Source organism: Hetaerina americana, unplaced genomic scaffold (assembly GCF_022747635.1).
Source record: "Hetaerina americana unplaced genomic scaffold, ioHetAmer1.1.p SCAF_12, whole genome shotgun sequence".
NCBI lineage: Eukaryota > Metazoa > Arthropoda > Insecta > Odonata > Calopterygidae > Hetaerina > Hetaerina americana.
The window spans coordinates 11,242,226-11,258,556 of NW_027286292.1; the positions used below are offsets into that span (position 1 = coordinate 11,242,226).

The 16,331-nt window shown below is 34.4% G+C and overlaps 1 protein-coding gene across 1 annotated transcript in view; it reads right to left on the minus strand.

Moving 5' to 3' along the window:
* Positions 1-1,416: 1,416 nt before the first annotated feature.
* Positions 1,417-16,331, minus strand: part of LOC139685687 (rootletin-like) — a 114,398-nt gene continuing 99,483 nt past the window's right edge. The window contains exons 44-50 of the mRNA XM_071582674.1: positions 15,113-15,256; positions 12,044-12,214; positions 9,299-9,436; positions 9,051-9,188; positions 5,938-6,185; positions 5,510-5,694; positions 1,417-3,097 (exon numbers count right to left, since the gene is read on the minus strand). Of these exons, the coding sequence (XP_071438775.1) occupies positions 2,994-3,097; positions 5,510-5,694; positions 5,938-6,185; positions 9,051-9,188; positions 9,299-9,436; positions 12,044-12,214; positions 15,113-15,256 (1,128 nt within the window). The 3' untranslated portion in view covers positions 1,417-2,993. The remainder of the gene's footprint in view (positions 3,098-5,509; positions 5,695-5,937; positions 6,186-9,050; positions 9,189-9,298; positions 9,437-12,043; positions 12,215-15,112; positions 15,257-16,331) is intronic.

Here is a 16,331-nt window from a genome sequence, read left to right on the forward strand (position 1 = left end):
TCATTCGTAGCTGTCAATGTTCCATTTTTGATATCCTTGAAAGTTTCGATGAATGATGAAGAGCGAATATTATTTCTTTCTTTTTTCATTATTATTCTCTGATGAAACTACCTTCTTTTTTAATGGGAACGTTAATAGATGTAACCGTAGATTTTGGAGCAACAGTAATCCTCAATGGATGTGAGAAAATCACAATCAATATACAGAAAAGTGCAAATGTTTGGGCCATAATTATTGATGGCAGAATTATTTTCTTTTTTATGGATGGAAATTTAACAGCAGCCAAGAATGAAGATATGCTAAGAAACCAAGTTACACATGCACTTACATTGCACAAACATGGTATCAGTATGATGGGGTGGCAACACATTTCAGTGTTGATGTTTGAGTTTATTTGGACACTAAATTTTCAGGATGTTGACTTAGTCATAACGATAAGGTCAATTACAAAATTTGAGATGAAATTTCATACTCTTTTGATTGGTGAAATGAAAAATGGTGGTTTGCATTTAAAATAATTATAATTTGAAATGTTCTTGAGCTTTGACCTCAATGTCACTACTGAATCATCAACAATTAATCAATAAAATTATGCACTTTTGTGCATCTGAGTTAGAATAAATGGATAGTTTAACCCTCAAACAACCTGCAAAGGCCGGGTATAAATAAGGTCAAGTACATATCTCGACTTAAAATTTCCCCCTCTTCCCATTCCCTGGGCTAAAAATATGCCTTCCCATTTGAAAAAATTACTTAAAACCTTAAAAAAACTTACTTGACCTTAAAATGACCAGGTATGACCTCAAGGTCATATTTGGCCTCTATATAAACAATTCTACAACTTCAGTATACAACATTTTTCTCAAAACCTATAGTTTCTTAATATTAAAGGGTTACACTTATTTTTTGACAGCATGATTCTGTCACAGTTCTTTTGCATCAACCTTGAGTTGGGGTGAAATGGAATACATACAACATGTTTATCCAACTGCACACCTTGAGAAGGGGAGCTCTGTCAAAGAATAAAAAGAATTGCACAAGGGGATATGTATGAACAAAATAATAAATGCTAATTTTGTGCAATGTTGCTTACAGTAATCTGAATGACCTCTTATGGCCTTTAATAACCTGTCTCAAGTCAAATCCATTTCACATGTGGGATTAAGCAGATCTGAGGAATATTTTACCATAGTTAGCCAAATGTACCCTCCCAAATTTATGAAATGACTACCTAGAACAATCAAATATTATTAGCACACTAGAATTACATGTGTGCCTGCTTTGGCTTTGTCATCACCAGATGAGGACAGAGGTTCCCAGCAAATGAATGCCCCAAGTCTATTTTAGTATGGTAGGCATTTTGCAGTACTCTATTCATCAGAATTGTTTTTGGAGGACATAAATAAAAAAGATAAATGCATAAATGCTTTTAATTTATTGAACACAAAAATAAATTAGAACATTGATGAGATATAGTTCATTGGGGAGTAAAAATAATAGCCAGTGTTGTACAGTACACAACTACTTCAAGTGACATCAAGTTAGGATACTTGTATTGGCACATATCCATTCCGAAGTGTGAATGAAGCAATGCAGTAGAAAAATATAAATAATATGAAAGTTATTATATACACTATAGCTAGGCTCTTCTGAAGGATATATCTTGCTGTTAAAATTGCTAATGAACACGAACAATCTCTTATGATGACTCAAGTTCTCAGCTCAACCAATTTTGATGCAGCTACCCAATTTCAATGCAGCCACCTAATTAACACACCACATCAACAGACTGACCTGACAGGTATGATTTCCAACCCACATTCATAGCCAATTGTAATGCTTATACCACAGAGACAAACACATGATGATAATGTTTACTCGATGATGCATTGTGTCAAAACTTCTCACAGGCTTACTGCATTTGAATACCACTCGCTGTATGTCATGAATTTCATACAATGCACATTTACTGTAGCTTTTCTCTGTGGTCTGAGTTTAGTGGTGAGAAATTGGTCATCCACAAGTTTCGACACCACCATTTAAACGAAAATTTCAAGGATATAGGAACAAAAAATAATTACATTAATCAATTACTTTATAACTATTAAACCTTCACAAGATAAAATGTCCACTAAAACAAATCAGTTTTGAGAACCAAAGTACCAAGTTGAAATTATGACCAGTGACATCCCTTGAGCTGAGCTACCACTTTTATTCTTCTTTAAAAACATTTTTGGAGATATATAATAAAATATCAAACAATGCAAACAAATTGAAGTAAAACAGAAACAACTAATACAAAACATTGAAACCAATTCCTTACAGGATTCTCACAAACCATTTGACTTACTGCATTTGGATGTCATTAGCTGTGTGTCATGAATTTCATAAAATGCAAATTTACTATAGCTTATTACTGTGGTCTTGAGTTCAGTGGTTGGAAATTGGTCACCCACAAGTCTCAACACCACCATTTAAACAAAAATTCCAAAGATATAGGAACAACAAATAATTACATTAATCAATTACTTGAAAAATATTAATCCTTTGCATCATAAAATGTCCACTAAAACCAAACAGTATTGAGAACCAAAGTGCCAAGTTGAAATTATAACCAGTGACATCCCTTGAGCTGAGCTACCACTTGTATTCATCTTTAAAACATTTTTGGAGATTTATAATAAAATATCAAACAATTGACACAAACTGCAGTAAAACAGAAACAACTAATACAAAACATCAAACCAATTCCTAACATAAAACTGACAATTAATTGGTATCACACTGTAAATGAAAGACGTTAAAGTAACTTTTTTCTACTGCCTACACAAACTACCAAAATAGGCCACAAAAATATATATCGATTATATACATTGGATTGTACACATATTTTGTGAAGCCCTTACATAAAGAATTTCTTACTGGATGGAACATTTAAAAGTTAAATAGTTACAGCACCTTTTTTTAATGAATACATATGGAATTCCTTAAATTTAAGGGGAGTGTTGATACTTCTCCTCAGCTGGGTTTTTTTTTCGAACACTAACTGCTGAGGGTAAAGAATGCATGGTGTATTGAGAGCCCCCATTTGATGCTCCTGAAATAGATTGCAGAATATATATTGTACTATGATTTTATGAGTGCAGTTTTCTATTAAATGAAAACCTAGGTACGAGGGTAGTTCTCAGAAGTTCTCGGAAAGGAATGGAAATAAACAACTTACCCCAGTGAAACTTTTTTTATTCGTCAATTTTGTCACTCTGTACACTAGTGCACTTAGTCCAGCAATGTTCCAATGCCTTGACCCCATCTCAAAAATTAGATTCCTTCGGGCCTGCAATGTACCTGTCTACTTTGGCTGTTAGTTCTTTGTTTGAAGAGAATCTCCGTCCAACGAGGAAAATTTTAAGCTTGGGGAGAATGGAAATCTGATGGAGCCAAATCAGATAAGTAAGGTGGGTGTGGCAACAATTCCTATCTCAGTTCACATATTTTTTGCTTTGGCAATAATACTTGTGTGTGGCTGTACATTGTCTTGATGAAAGACAACTTTATTCCTTGCCAAACCTGGCCTTTTTCTGTGTATCTTTTGCTGCAGTTGGTCCAAAGGGTTAGCAGAGTACTCCCCAGTAATTGTTTGACTAGTGGGAAGATAATGCATCCGCAAAATCCCTTTTGCATTCCAGAAAACTTAAGCCATCACCTTTCTGGCTGACCTTATTGCTTTTGCTTTCTTTGGTGGTGGTGAATTAACATGTTTCAATACTTGCACAAACAGTTGTGGGACCCATCTAGCAGATAATTTTCTCAAATTCAATTCCACTTTTAAAATGTGATATTCTCATTCAGATGACATCCCTACAGCTTCAACAATTTCTCTTTCTTTCACAGTTGGTGATCCTCCATGACCATCTCTCGCACTTTTACAATAATTTCTGAGATAGAGGCACATTTTTGCCAACCACTACATGGATCATCATCTAAGCTGTACCGACCGAACTTAAACTCGTTTGTCAACTTGGCAACAGTTGAGTATGAAGGAGCAGAGTACCTCGGAGTGTTCTGAAAGTCGGCATGAATTTCCGTTGCTTTCATACCTTTCTTTATGAAGTATTTAATCACTGCTCAAATCTGAATTTTTTCCATCTTCACAAATCATTGTATGGGAACAACAACAAAGAGGCATCAGCACCACAGATTTCTTCCCAGAGCACTGACATGTTACATATATACTCATAAAGGATTACCTATTTCTACAATGGAAACCCTTTCCACTAGCGCTGACGTCTGGTGGCGATTCCAAAAAACTTTAAAACCACCCTCGTACATATACATGTAGTTTTTAACTCATTAATATATGTACACTATCTAAATTTCTATAGTCCTGATATAATTGGGCATGGATTATTAATAACATTTTTCATGAATTTAGTCATTAATAATTGAAGTGACCATGTTTCTTGGGTTTAATTTCAACAAAATTTTACAAATCTGTTGCTTACTACTGACTCAGAAAAGTGATATTATTGAAATTTGTAATAAAGGCAACCATTTTCTAAGCATGATGTGGGAAAAATACTTGGAAAACTGTAACTATTTTTCCAGTGAATCTACTGGTGCTTATAGGTTGATGTTATACCCATATGCCCTCCACCTGTAAGACGCAAGTTGATTTCAGAGCACACTTTGGAGTAATAAGTTGTATCTAATGTGCCTGGAAATACGCTCATACATTTTTGGAAATTATACAATTTTATTCTGACCAATATTTAGACCTTATAATGCCATTTCAAGTAGAATGGTAAGATAAATATTTCTTTTGCATGAGAACAATTTTAATTTTTCATGTTTATTTGATTGCATTTGTAGTGTTCCCTTAAAATATTTGATTATTCAATTCTTTCTTCATAATTAGAGCAAATGGACAACATGAGTAGGGGTAAAAATTTGAAATGAATTAGATGACTGACAGCAAAAGTGCATAGATGTTTCCAAACCTATTATATGGGTGTGTCATTAGGATTAGATAGCGAAATACCATCATATTTAAATTAAGTGCACAGGGACAGTTTAGCAAAGTTTACTATACAGTGGAACCTCGCTAAGTGAGCACCCCACATATCAAGTAATTCACATAATCAGCAAAGACAGTTCTCAAAAAATTACTTGCTTAACAAGCAACTTTTCACTAAATGAGAGGGGATGAGGAGGATTCCCCGCTGCTTTAGTTTGCGTTAAGCACTAGTCGGAGTCCTCTTGCGATCCTACACAATAAATATATATAAATACTTTTTAATAAACTTTGATCATACTTCATTTTTTTTGGCAAGGAATTCATTATCATGTTTTTCATTACTTTGTATGGGAAAAATTGTTTTGCTTATTGAGGATTTTGGTTCATGAGAAAGGTTCTGGAACAAATTGTGCTCGTTGAGTGAGGCTCCACCTTAGTTGATTAAATTGAACTAGAAACCAAATGTGCAATAGAAGTAGAAAAATGATAGCTTACCAGAAGAACAGGGTAAATTGAGATGTGTCTGAGGGTGGCATTGTGGATGGTGCACAATTGTAAAGGAATGAGCTGGCTGAATTATTCCTTCTAGCAGAGATTGTGAGCCAATACGAATTCCAGTCATTGATCGGAGGACTAGCACCTTCATTTTTAATGTTGCAATCACACTCCAAACCACAACCCTTGAGCAAAAAGACAGAAATAAATTGATTAACTACAAAATTCAGTAATTAAAATATGTTCAACTAAAGAACAGACTACTTTCAGACTAATTTAGTTTTCCTCTTTTGCACGAGATATGCAGTTTCATTAGAACTCTTTTTATTATCACATTGGATTTAATTGCATAACAAATAATAGAATAATTATTCTTTTAATAATATTAAATGAGCTGAGGTTTACATTTTTTGTCTCTAGATGCTTACCTAAATGATTTGTTGCCTCTTGATTTTTGGCATGATGCCTCAACTGAAAATCCACTGTGAGTATTACTTCTGCCTGTCATTGCTTCAATAATGGACCTTTGTTCACCAGTCACTTTTGAAAGTTCATCAATTGTTTGGTGCTTGAAGACTTTGTAGTCTTCTAAAAGACTAAGGAAATAGCGCTTCTGCCATGATAAAGCTTTTCTGTTGCGCTCAGACCTCCAATAATATGCATATACTCTTTGAAACTGGAAAATGCAGAAACATTTATTAACTATTTTTGATGGATATTTCAAGAAATGGATGGGATTCAACAATTGAAATGTCATAGAGGGTTGTTTATACTACCCTGTTGATAAAAAAGCAAACAGAGACCATAAAAATTTTATTTTGCAAAATTTAGTCTACATCAATTTTGTCCCCTTCAAAGTACTCTCCATTTGTTGCTATGCATTTATTCCATCTTCTTTTCCACTGTTTAAAGCACCCTTGGAAGTCCTCAGCAGTTAGGTGTCTTAGTTTAGGTCTCAGCGTTTCTTGCCCAATGATGTCCCCTCATCACATTTTTGCATTTTGGGAATAACAAAAAGGTCACAGGGAGGGAGATCTGGCATATGATGAGGACGATCAAGGATGGTGATTGAATTTCTTGCCAGAAACTGGCGCACAATTAATGCTGAATGTGCAGGTGCATTGTCATGGTGAAGGATCCATCCATCATGTTCGGTTAAAATAGTGTGCACTGTTGATTTTCCTAAATTCAGTTCATCAGCTATCATTCGGACAGCTTTTCGACAATCGGTAAGGACAAGGGAATGCACAGGATCAATGTTGTCGTCAGCACAAGTGGTTGAAGGTGTTCCCGGCTTTGCATCATCTGTGGTGTCTTGTCGGTCATCTTTACAAGGCTTAAGCCACTTGAAAACGGATGTTTTCTTCAGAGCATTATCACCGTACACAGCTGTCAACATTTCAGTAATTTCTTGATAACGTCGTGTCCGTGTTCTTGATAATGTTGTCGTCAGCACAAGTGGTTGAAGGTGTTCCCGGCTTTGCATCATCTGTAGTGTCTTGTCGGTCATCTTTACAAGGCTTAAGCCACTTGAAAACGGATGTTTTCTTCAGAGCATTATCACCGTAAACAGCTGTCAACATTTCAGTAATTTCTTGTTAACTCTTACCGCACTTCACCAAAAAACTTGATGTTGATTCGTTGTTCCGTGATTTCGCCAATTTTCATTTTCGACAAACAGTAAAAACAAGGACAACAGAAACTAACACATTAATGGCACCATATGCAAAGCTCAACGGTCCGCCAAGTACAGACGGCTCATTGGGTCTCAGGCAGCTATTGCCGCTAGTGGGCAATTATGGTCTGCATCATGGCCACAAGATTGCACCAGTTTGCGTATTTTTTGGGCAGACCATGTATTTTTAAAATTTTTTAATCTATTAACTTACCCTGCAAGCCACCACTAGGGTATGTGGCAGAGGGTAATACACACCAGAATATTTTTTACCCTACCGCAGTTGGACAATATTATTGTGATCCCTTATCGTTCATGGAAAAAAATGACATCTTAAATCTATCTGCTCTACACTTAATCACTCTAATTGTATTGACATGATCTCTCCTACCAGAGTATGATGGGAGTGATAATACGTTTTTAACATCACTGCTAAAGAGACCCTCTTTCTATTCATGCAAGAGCCTCAATCTGTAATTTAACCTTTGCTCCGTGAGTGATTCCCAGCCTAGCTGCCATAATATTTTGGATATGCTACTAAGTTTATCAAAACAACGTTTTACAAATCTAGCTCCTTTACGCTACACGCAATCCAATTTGGCAATTAATCCAACTTTGTGAGGATCCCATATACTTGCACCATATTCTAAATGAGGCCTTACCAGTGACAGATAACATTTCTCTTTGACTTTTCATCACATTTACCAAGTACTCTTCTAATAAATCCTAATTTATTGTTAGCAAGTCAACATATTCCCCGTATTTGTTTCACCCAGGAGAGATCATGAGTGAGGGTAACGCCTAGGTATTTTATTGAGTCTACACATTCCATTTCGGGTTCCTAATGCAGTAGGCTTTCAGGAGGGAATTGCCCGTTGTCAACAAATTTATCACTATGCACTTTTTTAAATTGAATTCTAATTTTCAAGTGTCGCACTAACGTTGTACAGCATTTAGTTCATCTCATAAAGCTACCGTGTCCTCAGGATCAAGGATATCACGGCAAACCACTGCATCATCGGCAGATAAAAGTATCTTACTAGTGGCTACGGAGTCAATGTTGTAAACGTTAAGTAGGAATTGAGTTTGATGAGTTTATGAGTTAGTCATTTGAGTTTGCTTATTTTATTTTTGTCAAATATTAATGAAGTTTTATTTTTGTAATTGCTGTGTTAGTCAATGTAGATAGTTAATTATTTTGCATTAAAAATTACTAAAAATAGGGCATGCTAAGATCTGCTTTGAAGAAATTTTAAACATGAATTTACAAGTTAAAAAAAGTCTTTGCGTTAAGGTTACATTCTCAACCAGATTTGATGAGTAAACTCAAACCAATGTTGAACTATTTTTATGGTAGTACATTTATGTAGTCACTGAGATTGGCCATGAATCATATAAGACTTAAAATACCAACTATGACCTAAAAAATATGACCTATCCTAAAAAAATCAAAGAAATTTGCTCATAAGTGATTATAAAACCACCATCAGTAATACTGAGAAATCAAAATAGTATGCAACTTTGTTGAAACCATAAGTTCTCCTAACATCACGATAATGTTGTACATTTTTGGTTTAACTCTTGGCCTAAAATAGATTTTGATGTAGAGTGATGTAGCAGCATAACTTCTGGCTATGTCTGCTATTTAAGTGATTGATTATAATTCATGAAAATTATTTGATATTTTCTGAAATACATGGTAAGATAGATATTGCAAAAAATATTGCTAATTCTTATCAAATTATTTACATTCTGAAAATACTGATATGATTCTGACATCCATTACTCCACTACAGGCATACCATAACGATGTGTGCCACCATATTAAATTGAAACATTGTAAAAATATCTCATTATTTTACTAACCACTTCATTGAATTTCTGAATCTCTTTCGGAGTTGTATGATGGGAAATGGATTCATTCATTTGAAATAAATATTGCCGATCCCTGAGCAGCATTGCCCTTTCATTGGCCCACATTGATCGCTCTCTGGTAAGCATATCCTGAAATAAAATTTGACATGTTTTCAACACAGGATATTAAGATGCATTAACGTGCATGAAATATATAGCACACATTAGAGCACAACTAATATGTAATTTTAATATTTTACCTGTAATGCCACTAGTTTTTGCTCTAAGTGAGAGCATTTAGCTTTAAGAAAATTATTTTCTCTTTCCAGGGGGGCTGGATTAGGATTTTGATATTCATCATTGTTTCTCACATGCCATCCAAGCACCTGATTGATACCCTGTACACCAAATAAAAAAAACATATTACTGAAAAAACAATATCTTAACAGAAATCTCACATCACAATTACCGAATACCAGTTCAAAAAACCAAAATGTTATGAAATCTTCACTATCTTCCTTACTTTTGAATGTTAAAAACAATCATTTGCCAATATTTTGTATTTCATATGCCAAATTGAAGACTGAACTGCAGAAGAGACCTATTTACATCTATTTTCTCCTCAGAAGTTATAAATATTCTATAAATGTTACAAGTTAAAGGTAATTAGGTGAAAAATTCTAACATAGGAGAGGAAAATGATTATTATTCTGAATTCTGTGATCAGGGAATTGAATCTCACAGGCCTTATAAAATTCCACAGAATGGCTGAAAAGGCCCATGCCTTCAGCTAATGGGCTACAATCATTGCTCAGTGGGTTAAAAAATGAGTGTGCTAGATTTGAGATGAGAATCAATGTAAAAAAAGTGAGGTGTTCAAGATATAGGAAGGCTAGTTAAATGCTAAAAAAATATGGCATAAATTAGGAATAGTTTACCTTTTTGGAAATATTTTGGATAAAGATGGTCAAAGAAGTCTGGATGTTAGAAGAATTGCATTAGACAAAGAAAGTTTTACAAGGAGAGAGCTGGTGACAGAAATTTTGAATGAGGATGTTAGAAAACGATGAGAGAAATTTTGATTTGGAGCATAGTTTTGTGCAGCACAGCAACTTGCTTGTTGAGGCAAGATGTAGGTGTAGATTAGAGGCTAATAACATAGCCTCTAATAGCAAGTGGTAATGGAGCAGAATGGGAAAGAAAACATCTGATGAAGTACTAGACTTGAGAGGGGAAAGAATTTTATTGGGAGAAATCCAAAGGAGGAAAGAGAATTGAATGCGATCCATTTTGATTGGCAAGCAATGTTGAAGAATGCAACAGAAGGGAGAGGAAAAGAATATAAATGTTGGATGGGATGGAGGTTAAACGTTGGCAGAGCTGAAGGATTTCTTGTAATGTAAGGTGTTAGGTTGTCTTGTTAGGGTAAGCTAAGAAAAAAATTACAAATGTGGTGGTGGTTGATCTGTGCCCATTCAAAACCCATCTTAAACAATTGATGGAAAACCTGAAGATCAATCTTAAACTCCTCTGTATCACTGCACAAAATGAAAACTTTTACCCCTTAAATGGAATCATTTTTCATTAGCAATGAAAGTGTTAATTCACCACTGACGTGTGAGATATCCTGAATGTATATGACACTTCATCAACAGCCTCCATGCCCTCGTGGAACCTCTTAACAGCAACCTTTTCTATTATTCCTTCAAGTCTACAATTTGTCAGTTTGTTTTTCCTTCTGTTCACTTAATTTCTTCTTAACTTCTCCACGCCAACATTGGCGATGTTCAAACAAAGGCTTTCAAACATTTTTGGACTGTACTAACAAATGAGCACCTATTTAATTTACACTTTTGACTTCAGTAAATCTGTAACTTCATTTCTTAAAATTCTCTTCAATGATTAAATTTATTATTATGTTATTAACTTACTTTTTGATTTCATTTTGTTTCAAGTTGGAAAAACATTTTCTATATTTTCTGAAGGTCAGTTGAGATAAGAGGATCTTATGCTAATTAATAAGAAAATAATAATCATACTGCATAATAACTGTCTCTAATAATTGAACATTCACTTAAGAGGGCACAGCTATATAAGTTTTCTTCAATTTGGATTCAATTTGAATCAAGACTCTTGATTGGATTTGATTCAAAGGAGAATTGATGATTTGAAGCTCCTTAGAATTCCATTGATGAAAATCACCCTTTTAAACTAAGGATATCAGAAAAAAAATTGTTTCCTCATGCAGTGAAGTCTTGATTTTCTGAGTCCCAAGTTTCCAAGGCTTCACATTATTCAAGTTACCTAATCACCCATGCATGCAAGCATACCCATTAAATAACATATCCACTACTTTGGCTGAGGTAGCAGCACCAACCCAGTTTAACTAGGCAAGAAAATGTCAGAATTTGATTGTTGTTTATTGTTTTACATATTTTTTGTGATTTTGTATTTCATTCAAGTTTTAAAGCCATTACGTGTGCCAAGTTAGCATTTTCTGAGTGAGAATTTAAAGGATGTTTTTGTTCCTTTAGAGATTTAGTGGGATGGGATTAAGCAATAGGTAAGGGAGAATTAAAAAAGTTAACGTGATTTAGGAGTTGGAGGAGAAACCACATGTGACTGGAAGAGAAAGAGAGAGGAAATTAAGAAGAGGTGTTAACAATGAGTTTCAGAAGGATATAGTGTCAATATTAAAAATCAATGAAGAGGGGAATTTAAGAAACCTCAAGTTTTTTTTGGTTGTTAATACAGATGACAGAAAGGTAGCCCAGGTACCAGAGCAATATAATAATTTAAGGATTTTGAAATCTAGAAGAATTTATACTGAAGGGAAGAAGAGTTCGAGCCATTGTTAGTTGGATGGATGGATATTAAGTTTGGGAGTTAGAAAGTTAAACATTGCTGAGGATGAATTAGCAGCTCCTATGGAAGAAATAAAAGCCAACTAAGAGATGAAACAATTCATGGACATACTTGGGTGTTACAAAATTAAAATGATATACCTGCAGGTTCTGAAGCACCTCTTCAGCATTAAATGAGTTGTCACTGACATTTGGTGTTGATGGTAAGGATGCACTATTCCACCTGGAGCACTCAACAGATATATTAAAGTCTTGATTGGGCCTTGCTTCTAAAATGCTTCGGAGATGTGCCACTTCTTGCTGGAACTTTATCTATGGTGAGTGAAATATTAGCAAATTAATACAAACTGGAAGATATAAGGATTAATCCTCATTCAGTAATCTGAATATAATATTTACAAACACATTCTACTTTCCATGAAACATGCAAGAGTAAAATTCTTAAAAGGACATAATTTATGCATTTGTGATACAATATAAAACAATTATGAAATGCAATAACAATAAACCATGTCCTTTCTCTATTAATTACCACTAGGAACACTAGACCTGTCTTACTATCCCTTGGCAGCAGCAAATTTAAATCTCACATTTAGTATATTCACACAGTAAAAACTATATTTCAATTTTGGTTAATAATATTTTAGCAATTTAACATTTACATACATTGAGAGACATCACCCTAATAAGGCAGTGGCTATGCACATCACAAATTTATTTAATGATAACATTTAATATTGCCTTGCCAGCAAAAACAAATGTCTCTAGACAGCTTCCTAGTCAAAAAGAAAAAGTGATGCATCATAAACAATAAATAAATAATTTTGATTCTAATTTGTTTTCTACAAATCGAATTCCCATTCCAAGCTGGTTTGTCCCATGATAGAAGAAAATATAAAGGTGATGTAATTTTCTTTGAATAAACATTGTCCATAATTTACTATTTTCAGAATTATCTTATTTTACATTAATTTATGTGGGAATATTCTTCTGGTTTAATAAGTTTTTCCCTTCATGAGAAAGATAATGGACAAGTTATGCTCGTTAAGAGGTTCCACTGTAATTAGGTGATGAATAATGATACTTTGTACTCATGGGGGTCACTCCTTAAAATGGTTTTCTACATTACTAACTTCTGGTTACCATATTATTTCGAATGAAGATCATTGATCATCCTTCCACACAACTACTTAAATTTTGCTGATCACTCATGGTTGAATTTTTTGTTACTCAAAACACTGCTGTTTGTTAGCAAATTGTCTATCATCTCCCATATTATACCAAATTCACTCTATGGTGCAAAATTTCATATAATATTCATATGCATTTGTTTTTATCTGCTGATGTAAATCAACACTTCTATTGGAGTAGTGTGCAAATTAAATCAAAATTTTGGTAATTTATTATGGAACATCCATTCCGCAAGTTCTCATTTTTTTGGAACTCCAGCATTGTCAATGGTTGGAGTCTATCAGACTGCTGCACTAAGATATCAAAAAAACACCAAGAAAGCAACCCAGAAAGTTCCCATTTTTGAAGAATAATCAGTTTTGGTTGAAAAAACTAGTAAATAAAACAGATTTTGGGTATTAATATCAGCAACAGATGCAAATGGAAGGGCTTAAGTAAATATGGGAATGTATGGTGCTAAATTCATAACAGTCTGAATTTACTACTCCTCTGCTGGGTCAGAGAAGCAGTGACTTGGGTAAAATTGATTGACCAAAGATAGGAGACAGTTAAATGTGTGCCAGGTGTCTTATGCATAACCTATACATGTCTTACACTGCTCAAAAGTGGGCCCTTGCCTTCAGCTAATGAGTTAAAATCATTGCTCACTCAAAATGTGAGATATCCTGAATGTGCAAGACACATCAAGTGGGTCCATTGACAAACTTACAGAAGAAGATGGATACTGCAAGGATTTTTTTATTACTGTTTTGGACTATAACTGCAGATAAGATACCAATGCTCATGAACAAAAGTAAAAGCCTTCAATTAGGTTGATTGCCGAAGGTTTTCATGGGCCATTGTGAGAACTACCAATGCCAAAAATAATTGCAGTAAAATAAAAGATAAAAATCATAATTTTGATATTCTTTTTTTTAAATATCACAGAATTTTATTAAATTATGTTATACTGTCATTAGGAAAGGTCAGAGGTATAATACTTGTCATTAACTTTTCGTTTTTATTCTCGCGCTGCCATCTCATCTTCAAGAAACTTAAACAAAACCCATTGCCAGCAAGATCTATGGGGTTTTTTTTCATAGAGCAACTACAATGAAATTTGGCTCTAACATATTTACTGACAATCTTATGATACCAGAGATATTAAAAAAATGAAAGAATTACGAAAGATTTCATAATTTAATTGAAAACCATAAAACCATAAACACAGTAATCAACCTGAAGGTTGGTTTGGTAGGTGATAGTAGAGTTCACCCAGTACTAAGCCTGACGGTGTGTAAGATACACACATTAGGGCAGGGGGGCCAGCTCCTCTCTCTGTGCCGGTTATGGCTTCCCAAGAAGATCTGGTACCCGAAAAATCACACAGCTTGGGTGGAGCTGCAGGTGCCCAGAGTGCCTTGCCCGGGAATGGAACCCGGGCCCCTCCGGTCAGCAGTCCAACGCTCTACCCCCTGGACTACTGCGACCCACAATTTAATTGAAATTATAGTGAAAATAAGTAAGTCACCTATGACTTACATATGTGAAATTAAGCGATCACCCTACCTCCAGCCCACTTTCCCCCGGTTGGACTACAGCTTCCTTATAATATTTCCCATTTAGGCACTTTATTCAGGGAAAAGAAAGTTAAATGTGTGCTACATTTTATTTTACCCATTCAAATATTTATTAAGCTCAGCATGAAACATTTAAATATAACTAGGTGAATCTCACTCCTAATTTTTACCCTAACTTCTAACATATTGCTTGATATTTTGCTAAATGTGTAGTAAAATGCACATTTGTATTTACTTGATTGCTTGCACCAAGGATATTCTGTTATTCTTCTCGGTGAATATACCCATATTACATTTGTTACCGTAAGGAGAACACAAATTCAATGTGTTTTCGGCAGAACGGCACAGGCTGACTGATACTTGATAACATGTGTGATGCTCAGTAAAATATTTGGAAGGTTCTTAGGGGACAGCAAATCAACTTGACCAATCAAGATGAGAATTTCAAATGAACACTCACTCTTCTCTGCTTCTCTGCTTCAAGCTCCTGCTCCAAAGCCTTCCTCTCACAGTTTGCCTCTATTTCCTTCAGCTTCAGGTGCTCACCACTCATCATCATTTCAAGTTTCATTCTCTGCTCTTCATTTGATCCCACAGCATACCCCTATAGAAAACCATGGTGACCCACATTTTTAAAGGAAATGTTTTTGTGAAAGCATGGATAGTTAAATCACACTCCTTTAAAAATAATGGATCTCTTAAATGTAACATATGCCCTTGTCAAACTACTAAATTTAGAGGTTATTCTACTTTTTAATATACATAACAAGTCAAAGTTAGTGTTTTTAATCAACAAAATAGAAAATTGTAAACTGAAAATCAAATAGAAAAAATAATTATTCCATAAGGGAGAATTCAAATTATAAATAACATTTTATTATGAAAATAGTGTTAGAAAATTTTTCATAGGAGATTAGCCACAAAAAAATATGTGGAATAAATTAGGATAAATATATTCAAAAGTACAACACTGAAGTTTCACTTGATTCTAATCAAGCTAATATGTTGTACAAAAAATGAACTCTTCGCTATTTACCTTCTTAGCAAATAATGTCCAACAAAGAGAGGGGGACAACATGATTTGCATTTAACAGGTTTGCGTGAAAGGGTGGGAATGATTTTGGAGAAGTTGATAAAACTTAATTTCTGTTTATAGCAATAGTAAGGATTTTGAACAATGGAAAGCTGTAAATAAATATTATGTAGATTTTTAAAATGAGGGTGCCAAATACTGATGATTCATTTCTGCATGTTATTCATGCTTATAAATTTAAGTTGTGAGAGAATGAACGGAGAGAATGAAATTGAGATAAAGCTCTTAATGAATTGAAATATACAGTTCTGTTTGATATGGGAAAGGGCAAGAATGATCCCAAGGTGTAGTGAAAACAGAGAAATTGTTGAAGAAGTGGATGATTTTGTACCCCTCAGCATAATATTTATGAAAGGTAGGCTAGAAGAGGAGAAAAAAAAGGAGTGTGAATGCCCTCAACAAAGTTGTTGGTGTATTTGTAGTACATAAAAAAATATTTTTCCCTGGTATCAAAAATAGCTGTACATTTAAGTGTACTCTATCTCATATTATTGCATGAGTATGAAACTTATGTTTAAATAAGCATAAATGCCAAATACATAAGGTGGATGCCATTTTTGAGCTGTTAACAAGTCACCAACAAATT